Raw genomic sequence first — 12,744 nt, forward strand, 5'->3', positions numbered from 1 at the left:
ACATCTGCCTAGCTTTGATGTACATGAAACTTGAGAACAAATTTAAAGTTAAGCCCATATATTTAACTGTCCTTAAGAAATGCACTTAATCAGGTTAAGTGGCTGGCTGAATTAAGGCTTTACGGTGAATTTTCCAAAATGTAACCAAATTTCATTCAATAAGAAAATGTGAAACATTCTGAAAGCGAATTAGAAAACTAGGTAGATCAAGGTCACATCCTATCTGGCACAAGGAAAAAACCCACTGGTGTAAATTTTTCAGGCCATCTGCTTCACCTGATACTAGAGTTCAAATCCCAGATGAATGAAGAACATGGTTATGTGCAAACATAAAAAAATATATATTTTTAAAGATGACAATCTGGATTGTTGAAAAGATAATTCTGTCATGCTGGCTATTTCCACAGTAATGAGAGCAAACTAATTCATACCCTTAATTCCTTTCCATGTTTTTGTTTAAGGTCTTGAACAAATGCATTGTGGTTAGCTGCTGCCTCTTTAAGAGCTTTCTCCACTGCATCTTCTGTGTGCGTATCGGCCTTTAAAACAAGTAATTATTTGAATATAGTTGCTAACATTCTACTAACATACTATTAAGATGAAGCAAAGGTTATGTATCCAATAGTTCTTCTGTTTTCCATTTAAAAATCAGAGCAAGTTAAATTTAAATGCAGAGGACCAAATGCTTTTTGGCCCATTTGACAATATTATTACAGTGATTCCTGTTAAAATGTAAAATGTGGTCACACAATAGCACTGAGCTGCCACAGTTGTAACCACTGTTTGTATACGTAATATAAAGGGCAGTTTCAGAATCTTACAGAGCACTGTGTGGAACAGCTTTACCAGCTGTTAACTTTTGTGTGCTTTAGAGGCCATTTTCTGAACAGATATAAAATTTGTTATTAATTCAAAGTATGCTTTGTTGATATCAGAAACTGGGGAAATCTGTGCACATACAAATCTATGAATAAAGGATAAGCTGAAATTAATAGCAGCTCCATAGCAATAACCTCAAAGTTCTTTATCCCCTCTTTATGCTACAATGAATATTCCAAAGAATCATCATCATTTAAATGACAGTAGTGTAATTTAATTTACCTGTGACCAAAGTTCAGCTTTCATTTTTTCAATACGCTCTTGTATCTCTGCTTCCTTCTTATTATGTAGTTCTTGTTGAATGCTTGCTCCAATCTCCGTACAATCAACATAAATGGATCATGCACAGCAAACAACTAGAATGCAGAAAATTGTAACAGTCTCCTGACTCCTTTGCTTAGTTCCATCGCTAAATTAAAAACCAAAAAGCTAAACAAGTATGCATCCTTACTTTACTTATATTTACATATAGGTACACATAAATATTATTGCTTATGCAGTTCCATAAATGTAATGGTACATGTCAGGCTTTAAAAAAGGGCCCTATCCATGGAGTTAGGGTGGGATCCATGGAAAGACTCAGGTGTCTGGTACAGGACTTAAGAGTAATTAAATTCTCTTCTGTAAGGTGCAAATTTGAACCTTCAAAGCTGAAGAAGGTACTGAACCCAGGTCTCTCACCTTCTGGGCAAGGTTGAAAAATAGGGCATTATGGGTGTCACTCCTGACTCCTCATCCCCTTGGTCATCCACACTGCACAAGCAATAGGCCACTTCTGAGCTTTCTTGGGAATGATTTGTCCAGTTCTGCCTGTGACTGCACCCCACTGCAGCTCTGGGAATACTTTGCTCCCCTTAAGACGCTATGGGTGAGAGAGGGCCACCTTTGGCTCCCTGGGCCCTACAGCCTTCCAAGGCTTTCAGCAAGGTCTCTTGCCCCAAGATACCCCTAGATGCTTTCATGCCACTTTTGGGGCACACAACAAATATTCTCAGGTGGCTAAGGCAGAATATAATAGGTATTTGGAGGAGAACATACACATAAAAAACAGTTCCCTGGTCTCTGGCCTGCTGTGGACTGTCTGGGGCCCAAGAAAGGCCCAGGCCGGCATGACAGGAGTGCAGCTATTCCCTTCCAAAAAGAGGGGCCGAAGCAGTGTGGCAGTGAGCCATGCCGTGCCGTGGGGCCTCGGCCAGGGGTTGCTCCCTGGAGCAGATGCCATTAGCAATGTGGATGCAGTTGAAAAAAAATCCTGGTGGCACCATCTCTTCCTGTGGAAATGCTGTGAAAGTAAATAGATTGCCCTGCTGAGGTGTTTGAATGGCCTTCGCACCAGGGGTGGCCCAGAAGAGGAGAAGCCACTGCAGAGAGACGTGGACAGAGATACCTTTCTACAGCTTAAAAACCCCACAAAAGAGTGGAATTTCAGATCTTTCCCCTTACCTTTCCTACCCAGTGGCTTCCTGCCTAGCCTGAGCACTGCTTCAGATCCTTAATTATTCCCTGTAGGACTGAGGAGTCATGTATTCTCACTCTGTGTTATTAGAAAAATGCAAAAGGAATACAACCACAAGAGAACTAACTTGAAATAGCAACTGGAGGATTAAGTCCCATTCTTTCACTCCAGGTTTCTTCCTACTCCACATAGGAGGACAAAGTCCTTTCATGGAGCTAACCTGAATGAAGTACCTGGGAAGGGATAGCAGGATGAGACAAAGGGGTGAACTGATTTAAATAAGCAAAATAAACAGAAGTCCACTGTGCATAAATCTTAACCACAAACATTTTGTGCCCTGATTGAGTAAGCTTGTCCCCAGTCCATTATATTAAGTAAAGAGAAAATAATTTAAAGGGAGGCTTTCTAAGGCCTTCTGAATGTGTTTTACATTGTTTATATCAACAAAGTCCTGAGGCCTTGTGTTATGAGATGCGCACAGCATTCATCCTGTTACTGTGCTTTCAATAGCCTTGATATTGTTTAAAATAGGAACCAAACACACCCCTCTTGCAGTGAGCATTAATTAAAATGCACAGTGCGATTTCAACAGAACTTCATACTGCTGATCAGCAACCTCTATGATAATTAGGCATAGCATATAAAATTACTTCATACTCTAGCTAGATCCTCAAACATATGAATGCTACCATATGTTTTCCTTCATCATTTAAGTTACAACTGTGGTATACTAGAAAAAACAAACCTCAGCTTTGCAGAGTGTTTATATCAGTATGTCAAATCACTCTTCAGAGCAGTTTGTCAGCTGTTTGTTTAGCCTTTTCCCACAATGATGGTACTAACTATGTTTAATTTTTTTTTTTTAAAGTTATGCTCAACACAGCTGTAACACAGAGACTTGAGATGGTAACTGTGCTTAAACTAACATAGAAAGAAAAACTTACTTTCTTGATATCAAGGCTCCTGATACCAAAGGAAAACTCTGTTGACTTAAATAGATTTGTACCAGGCCCTGACAGAATTTCAAGATAAGGTCACTGGCCAGGATCAGATAGGAGAGGGTAGGATCCAGGATGAAGTATCCCAGCTGGGTCCTGCTGCAGGATGAGGGGATGATGCTCATAAATTTTAGTCCAGTCTAGTTCTTGGCAATCTACATGAGCCTTAGAAAACATTTGCTAATGTTCTTAAGGCTAATTCTCTTTTGTGCTTCAGCACATGCAAATCTGAATGCCTTCATGTGCCGTAGGATAGCTGGCCCTGTTCCCCCACTGAATGTGCAGGATTTGTTAATATTCAGAAGGCAAGTGCAGTTCTTTCTTACCAAAATGTGAATGCTTTCATGACTCTCAAAAACAAAGGGATATAGCAGCCTTTTGAGTATTCCTAAATCTCAATTTGCAAGGAAAGGATTTCAGAAACTTACCTAGTATATCCTGATGAGTGTAATACCATATTTTGAAAGGCTTATACTCCCGAATCCGATCAAAAGTAGCAGGGGAAGGTGGTGGTGATATTATTTTTGAACAGAAAGCACAGCAAACAAAGGAGTCGAAATCTGGATTTCTAATCATTGTGGTATTCTAGTCTTTTTCTGTAACACAGTTACTAAAATGTCAGAGCTATATTCTGGATAGACCTCTTGCTTGCAGGCAAACTGCTTATTGTTGCTACAGAAAACATGCAAGCCAGTGCAGAGAGAAAAATCATTAATCATTTTTTACCATGTTATCTAAAACGTTTGCCTTTGGATTAAGATTCACACATGCTGACAGCTCAGTCACATGCTGTAGGCAGATGATGAGGGAGGTTTGTATAAACTGACCCCTTTCAGCCTTAGTACAACTTCCTACATGGCAACTGTTACTAGGCAGGACTAGCTTTGCTCACAAAGAACTTTCAACGATAATAGAGGTAAGCAGCATCGCAGCAGGCTTTGGGCTTTTATTGCATTTTTTTGCTGAATGTCAATAATTCCTATTCAAGGCATGTAGTCGATGGAGATTTTAAGTACAGGGCAATAGCTACTGTTTCAGATATTTGAATCACAGCATTTTGTTGCTGTTGTTGGTAAAGACGTGTATGCCAGCAGGATTTTTTGCCAATGAGGAATTGGCAAAAAACTGAAAAAAGTCCCTGCCCAGGAAATCATTTTGACTTACAGTTTCTGTCAAGCCAGCTATCATCCATCATAAGCATTTATTACTATATTGAAAATGAAATTGAGAGAAACAGGATAAAATAAATTGTATTGCTGTTGTTTGCTTATCCTCTGTATGCATAAGGGGAGCTCTGCTTCCAGAGTCCAATGAACAAGTTTTGTTATTGACATAGTTTTGTTTGGGTGGGGATTTCTGCTTTAATCTCAATACACGGTTTTTATGTATATAAAATCAGGTACTTAAAAGTACAAATTCCAGTATTAGTACTTGTGTCCATTAATTTACTACATTCTTCTCTGCATTTGTACTTGTATTATATTTGAGAATAATCTTTTTATAGATAATTTCTGTAGTATTAAGAGAGCTACCTGTGCAGCAGTTCCCACAAATAAATATGGAGAATCTTAAAAATAAGAACAAGTGTAAACATTCACTCTTCCTTCAGTCAGGACTGTTCTGGATTAGCCTGGTCAATGAGACATTACTCTATTCAACGGATAACAGGTCCCATCTCAGACACCTTTTTTATGAAGTCCCATTGGTATGTGCATCACCTAGACTCTGCCCAGATTAGTTCTAGACCTTTCTCCTTCCCTTCCCCTTTTTTTCCCAGTAACTTCCAGATCCATATTCACTTCACAAAACAAAACTCAACATTTAAAAACCCAAACCCCACAGTATTCCCAAATATGTGAAAATGACTGATTGGGCTTGCTCATTTTGAAGCATCTGCTTGTATCAGGATCAATGCATTTATTAAAAGAACTCCATGAAAAACAGGTTAAAATACCTGCATGTAGCACTGTTTTTGGCATCATTTAGTCAAGTCCATGCAAACATAGAAGTTAATGCATTTTAATAAACTGAAGAATATGGAGCTAAAATCCTGCATAACCCTTTTTAAAAGAAAAGATTAATTCTGAAGATCCTTCATATCCTATGAAACAAAATATATCCTATAGGATAAACAGAGCATCTGATGATTGTGAGTATTTTATTAATTAACCTGAGAATTCTTTCACCTTTCCAAAGGCAGTCTCTTGCAAGCTTTTAGATTTGCCCCAAGACCTTGCTGTTGTGAGGCACCTAGGCTCACAGAGGGGAATATGCTTTAAAGGCTGTGAAGATGCTACTATTTGATATAGCTCCATCAAAGCTCACTTCCCTTCTCAAGGGGAAGGTGGCCAAACCAAAGCCCAGCTGAATTTTGGGTACAGGTAATTATAAAACATGGACAGGAGGAAAATCACAGGTTCAAAACACAGGATTTAGAGGGACATGCAGAGAAATCCCATTGAGCAATTACTGTCCCTTAAGGCAGTCATTCCAAAGCCACCTTTTTCATCCTCTTGATAACAAAAACCCAAACAATTCCTAGAGCTGCAGAGCAGATGCCCTTCACACGTTCTTCCTTCTTGGGCTTGACAGAAAGCCACCGTGGCCAGAAGCAGGTTAATAAAGAGGTTGTTCAACTTCTTGGGGGCATTTAATGGAGGTGTAAATATGAGGAGGTGAACAGAAAAATGCAACTAGAATGTTGCAGGGTCTTTGGTGGAAAAAAGAGCACAGCCTGGTATGCGCCCTCTCACCACGTGTTTTGGAGTTTGGCTGTTGGGGTACCGTCTAGGAAATGGTGGACACACAGAAACAGCTGGAAATGCTCACTCATAGGATAAGGCCCCAGTGCTGGAACAGGAAAGTACCCACCTGCATGGTTTGCTCAAGGCAAAGTGAAGCCGGAAGGCTCAAGTGCGGACCACCTCATGCCCTAAGTAAATGCCACAACATCCAATTGCCCCCTGCCATGCCCACAGCCAAGGGGTCACCTCCAACCCACGTGCAGAGACTGAGCTTGCTCATGTTGATGAATTCTTTTCCCTCTGTGTCCCTAAGAACCTGATGATTTTAGACTTTCCATCTTTAATTTATTTTGAGTTCAGTGACTTATAATAAATTAATGTTATATAATGTACTTCGCAATATAGAGAAATGTAGTTTTTGAAATGCAACTTAGAAACAAAATGTTACACGAGCACAGGAATTAACAACGCTTGACTTCTTACGAATTTGAGTTTCCTCCTACTTATACCTTTTCTCTTTCAAAATCCCAGATTTTTTTGCTTAGCCCTCATGGCACTATCCATTACACCCCAGAACTTTCACAGAATCACAGAATGGTTGAGGTTGGAAGGGAGCTCTGGAGATCATCTAGTCCAATCCCCCTGCTCAAGCAGGGTCATCTAGAGCACACTGGACAGGATCATGTCCAGGCAGGTTTTGAGTATTTCCAGAGAAGGATACGTCACAACCTCTCTGGGCAACCTGTTCCAGTGCTCTGTCACCTTCACAGTGAAGAAGTTTTTCCTCATATTCAGACAGAAAATGCCCCTAGGCTGCAGCACTCTGTAATAACACCAGGGTCCCATACTTTTTATTCTCTGGTATACCCACCCCCTCCCCAGCACTCTATTTTTTGTCCTGCTGACCAGACACAAACACCATGCAAGTGCTGGCTAACCTGGAGTTATACACACTGATTGGCAAGCTGATACCAGTATGTTCACTGGTCTGCCCTCTGATGCCAAAAAGGACAGGCAATGACTGAGTTCTTCCTGACTTTTTCTTGGCAGGAGCACTTATTTAACTTTTTCTCCTCTATCTGGCTATTTATTTTTTAACAAAACTTCTTCGGATGTATTCTTGTTTGAAATTTTTCAAATTCAACTGAAGTTAAATAAAAGGTTCACACATTTTGATGAGAGCTGAGACAACTGATAAATACATGGATAAAGTAATTACACAAGTCTCATTTCCTCAGGAAGTCAGGGAAAAAGTAGTTTAAAAGAGTAAGAAAGGATGTCCAATAATAGTAAGGAATAATCCAAGGATCATTTTGGTCTGTATTTTACAATTTCCTTCATTAAATAAAATCCTTCAGCAACTCCTTTATCAGATCTAACATTATCTTAAAAAATATTTTACTTGCAAAATTGTAATTGTCAACTTTCAACAGAACAAGAGATCAACTTTATCTTTTCACAGACCATGTAATACACCTCCTGTAAAAAAAATAAAAGACAAACCCTCATTTTCATCTTAATCAGAGGAATGAGTTGAACTATCATATACATTTCTATGGGCATTTACCAGTCTAGTCTGCACATCAGAGTCAATTGTGTCTCTTCTGACATGCTGTGAAGATCCCAGGCAACGATTCTTAAAATCACTTTACTGTTTGTATATATCTCAATTACAATTTATTTTTATAGGCATGAAATTTATACTGGGACTTAAATTGGATTAAATGGCAAGAGAGACATCCATTATTTCAATGGACAAAGAAAAAAATAGTAGTTGCCTTGAAAAACTCTGTGATTGATTTGCAGATTTCCTTCCTTCCTTCTTCAGTCCCACTTGGAAGTTTTCCTCCGCATATATCTGGACCCTTCACTGTCAATTGCTTCATAGAGGTCCTTTTTATTCTCTACTGTTGCATGCAAATAACCAAGGTAGGCCACACAGAGGGTAATTCCTACAAGCCCAAATGCCATCACAGGTTTGTTCTGTCAAAAAAAAAAAAGATTAGTATGCATTTGTACTCAAAACTTTTTCTCCTTCATCACAAACATTTTATTTTTCAGTCATAGATTAGAAAGTGAACAGTAGTCTATTTTGACATTTGAAAAAATCATCATTGCCTTTTTTGTAGACTGATCCAAATGACTTTGATAAGCAGCAAGAAGGGAGACCTGACTTTGTGATAGCAAAAGGAGTTCCCTCTGAAAAGGAGGGCTCTCCTTTTCTGGAGACAGAACATCATATGGCCCAGCGTGCTGTCCTTTGCTGGTCACAAATGCTGTTTGAGCATGAATGAACTGGCCAAAATCAATTACTACAGGTAGCTGTTACAAACTTCTAACAAAATTCATCTGCATGTACTACTGGGACAATGCACTACGCTCCTGCCAAGTAACTTTATTTCTCTGAAACAGATCATGTATTGTTGTCACAAAGTCTACTTTTATTATATACACAGAATTTGATCCAGTCTTGCTGATGCCACTGAGTTCTGTAGGTGTAAATAAAACCAGAGTATCACCAATTTAATTATAAAAGCAAATATTGTAACAAAGAATATTGGCTGATATGTTTAAATCACACTGCTATCCTATATAAAAGTCTATTTAAAGTACTCTGTCATGTCACTCTCCTTCATCACAATTTTTAAAAAACTCTGCATCAGAAATAGTAGGCAAATATTGCCTCAATATTTTTCTATTAACTTTTTGCTTTTTGAGTTACCACCTTATGAATGTTAACAGACTATTGGTGCCAGAGCTAACAATACTGGTGGGTTTTCTAACAGCATGGAATCAGGTGCCTCAGTTCAATGAAACGTGCTGAATAACTTATACTACCTGCTATCAAGCAAGATGAAACTGTTTTTTAACAGCTATTAAATTAACTCATTTAATAAACAAGACAATAGTTGTACATACATGCATATATAAAGAGAGACAGACAGACAGATAGTCAGACAGAGACAGAGCATGAGCGAGCAAGCACGCTGCAGTTCTGTAAAGGATACAAGGAAGTACACCAAAATTTTTAAGGATTCCTAAAACTTTGGGTATATTAAAGAGAGAGGGACAGAGAGAAAAAGAAAACTCTCCAAAATATTTAAAAGCTGCCAAAAAATGCCATTCTTTATTATTAAGAACATGCATTTTAGAATTTGTTCCCTTTTAAATATTTAAGAGGACTGCCATTACTCAGCCTGTCAAATCAGAAGGATAATATGCCTGTAAGCAGTCTTTCTGAAAGTAATTAAATTAGATACAAAAGAATCAGACAATATAATGGTGGAATAAAAATTGGGTATAAACAATATAATGTTCTGGGCACTTAACAATCAGACTGGAAAAAAACAAAAATATTTTTAGTTACACTGCTGGGTGGTTTGCATAACAGGAGATGGTTATATAATGCACGCTGAATTGTGATTATTACTTTAAAGCAACCGTGTCTCTCTAAGCATATTTAGCTGCTCTTGAATGAGCCTCTTACAGGTTTAATGAAAAGCTCTGGGTTCACAGCTCGGAAGAGTGTGGTTGTTCGAGCACCCCTCAATCCTGGAATTCTCTCTTTGGGTGTTTCATTTTCATTCGGAGGTTTGGTGGAAGACATTTTAATTAATTCTGAATACTTCCTAAAAACAAAATGAAAAATAGAGGTCATTTTCTTAAAACAAACAAACTACATTCAGTGAATCTGAGTTGACTCAGCTTTTGTTCTTCCAGCATGAATTTGTGTATATAATAACTATTGCCTTTGGTGTTATCTAACTTTTCCACTTTAAGCACACTGGTTTTCAAATCTTTTCAATTTTGTGCATCCTAAAATGAACCTTTGGAGATGAAGATCTTTATTGAGCAAATGTAAGCCTACTGATCATGGGCTTGTTCTTCTTACTTGAATTTGGCTGATGCTTAAGCTGTCTGTGGACCTAACAGCAGTCTACACTGCTGAGCAAACAATGCCACGAGAAATGTACCAGAGCACATTCTTATTTTTTTTAATCTCAGATGTGACAGGGCAGCCCATGCCTCATGGTAGTGTGGTCATTGCCCCCATAGTTGTCCCAAACGTCAATCTCATTTTCACACAAAAAGAGCACATCACACAAAAGAGATGCCCACACAAACGAGATGCCACCTGAACAAATGTGAACAAACCAAGTCTTTCGTTAACCGTGCTTACTGGGGTGCAGATGAGAAAGAGGGCCCTGCTGCACAAGGCCCTAGGCACAGCAGGGAGGTCAGGTCAGCACCAGGGTCAGTCAAAGGACGACACGGGCACACGGCACTTCAGGCTTAGGGCAGCCTGCCACCACACATGAAGCGTAAATGCCCAGCAGTTCAGCCTGACTCCCTTGTCCTGCCCTTAAGCAGCAACAAGCTTGAGGGAAAACAGGAAAGGGCAGAAACCCTCCACCTGAGCAGGGGGCTGTAGCGCTGGGGGGCTCCCTGTGGGCTGCCGCTGCCCTCCAGGCGCCACTCGTGGCTTTACATTTGGGAGGAGGGGGGCAGTTTCGCAGGGAACAAGCTTGGCCCGGTGCGGAAGGCCCGAACGAGGCGTAACGCGCAAGACCCGCGAAGAGCCACCAACGGCTGCGCGGGCGGGGGGCGGGGAACCGTTAACGCGCCACCGCCCCACGCCCCGCCCCGCTCCGCCCCGCTCCCCGGGCGCCCTCTTCCCCGCTCCCCCGCCGCCACTCACCCGTGCCGCGAGCCGGGCCTCGGGCTGCCGGTGCGCGGCGCGGCGCGGGGGGCGGGGCGGGGCGGGCTACGAGCGCGCGCCCCCTCCTGGGCGGAGGCCGCCGGCGCGGCAGCGGGGGGGGTCGGGTGCTGGTTGGGTGCGGCCGCATTGACCGTTTTCGTCTTCTTCCTCCCCAAATAAACCTCCAAAAATATAAGCCCCCTTCCCCTCCCCCTCCGCCGCCCCACCTAGGGGGCTGGTGCTTGTGTGGAGAGACGCCGCGGGAGGGCTGAGAGGCGCCGGCTGCGGGCCGTTGCGGGGCGGAGGGGCGGGCAGGGCCGGCCGTTGCGGGGGAGGGAAAGCGGGGCGGAGCGGGGGGCGGAGCGGGGCAAGCGGGAGCTGGGGGAGGGAGCCAGTTTATTCAAAGTAGAAGGAATTAACTAAAGAAAAGAGGCAGAGAGCGACTGGTGATGGCAGCCCCGGGAGCGTCGGACACCGCCGCGGGGCCGAGCCAGGGCCGGGCCGTGGCGACTGACGGCCCCGGGCTGGGCTGAGATGGGGGTTTTGGGGGCCTGAAACTGTTTTTGCATCTCCATAGAACCTCTAAGAGATGTGCTAGATTATTCCTGTTGGTGTGAATTCACACATAAACTCGCAGCAAGTCTTAAGGAAAAAGGAAAGTAAAAAGAGAACCAAAGAAATTCCCGTTTGTTGATCCCAAGTACATGGGATCACTAACAGATACTGCACAAAGACACATGTCTATGGAAGTGCAGTCTGTTAGAACAGAAGAACATGTTTTGATCTAAACATCCAATTTCTGGTAATTGGATCTGAATTCTAGGTTTCAGGCATCTGAAAATTCTCGGTTGCCACTTTGTTGTGGTGTTTGTTTTCTATTATTTGTAAAGAGTAAAATTATTATAATTGCCTAAAATAGTTTGTTTTTTTTTTAACCTAATTTCCAGAGGGAATGAAGCACATGCAATCACACCATCTGTCGGCTGGTGCCCACTTTCTGTCTCTACTGACTTTGATGCCATTGGGTAGTTTCAACTACATTATAAAGAAGGGTAGAAATTTGAAACTTTGGAAAAAACAGTATCTGGATAGTGGAGAAAGACCCACATTAGCCCTCCTTTGGGGAACAGGCAGGCAGAATAGAAAGTATATGTAAAATCATAAGATTAAGCTACAGCCAGATGGTGAGTTAGCAGACAGATAGTTCTGGACTAACCCCAGCTCACACTTTTCTTTATCTGGAGGATGTATAAGAGCTCTGTTGGAGCTTCTGGTTATTAGAGTTGTGGAGCCACAGCAGACAAACATAAATGTATAGGTATCCAGGCTCCCAGAGGCACTTGTTCCATGTTTTCTTTTGCAATAATCAAACTGCATACTTTTTAAAAAGATAGCAGAATAATAAGATACTACAGGTTAACTTGTCCCTTCTAAATTCTGATCAAATATCTAAAGATTTTTTGTTATGTGTAAATATCATGAGGAAAGAAAAAAAAAAAGGAAATAAGTTTTGGTATCAAGAAAAAATTGAGTTGTATATCTGTGTTTTGTGTCAGTATTTAATTCACAGTGTCCCGTCTGTTAAGCTAGTAGCTATTGTTTTGGCAGCATATGCTACACAGCTGAGTTTTGTATAGAATCCATTTAGTAGCAAAGAAAGAGTAACTTCTGAGTGAACATTACTGCTCTCATTTATTTTGATGTTTGTGTAATTTAAAGAAGCTGATGTAAGGTTTCTGCATGAGGCTTGGTTTTTGGGCAGGCATCTTGTTTTCTTGAGGGAAGGGAGATTTTTACTGCAGAAAACATTCTGCATCCCAAGGAACTGACACATTTTGTGTGAAGATCTGAAAGGGTAATATCACTGCACTGGGAAGTGCACTCACTTAACAGCTCTTGCACCTCTTCCCACCTGTTAATGCCGTTAACTGTTGTTATCCCATCCATACAGACAAAACTTCTGACTTC

At 41.1% G+C, this 12,744-nt stretch overlaps 1 protein-coding gene across 1 annotated transcript; it reads right to left on the reverse strand.

Moving 5' to 3' along the window:
* Positions 1-7,306: 7,306 nt before the first annotated feature.
* On the reverse strand, positions 7,307-10,942 carry SMIM8 (small integral membrane protein 8). Its single transcript, XM_067294814.1, has 3 exons — positions 10,777-10,942; positions 9,565-9,706; positions 7,307-8,060 (listed from the first exon to the last, which is right to left on the reverse strand). Exons 2-3 carry the CDS (start codon positions 9,682-9,684, stop codon positions 7,902-7,904), a joined length of 279 nt encoding a protein of 92 aa, XP_067150915.1. The 5' UTR covers positions 9,685-9,706; positions 10,777-10,942; the 3' UTR covers positions 7,307-7,901.
* Positions 10,943-12,744: the final 1,802 nt, after the last annotated feature.

Source organism: Apteryx mantelli, chromosome 3, assembly GCF_036417845.1.
Source record: "Apteryx mantelli isolate bAptMan1 chromosome 3, bAptMan1.hap1, whole genome shotgun sequence".
Lineage (NCBI taxonomy): Eukaryota > Metazoa > Chordata > Aves > Apterygiformes > Apterygidae > Apteryx > Apteryx mantelli.

Coding starts and splice junctions, on each gene's coding strand:
- SMIM8 (XM_067294814.1), bottom strand. CDS start 9,684: ATGTCTTCCACCAAACCTCCGAATGAAAATGAAACACCCAAAGAGAGA. Junction 8,061..9,564: donor CAGAGCTTTTCATTAAACCT/GTAAGAGGCTCA, acceptor TTTTTTTGACAG/AACAAACCTGTGATGGCATT.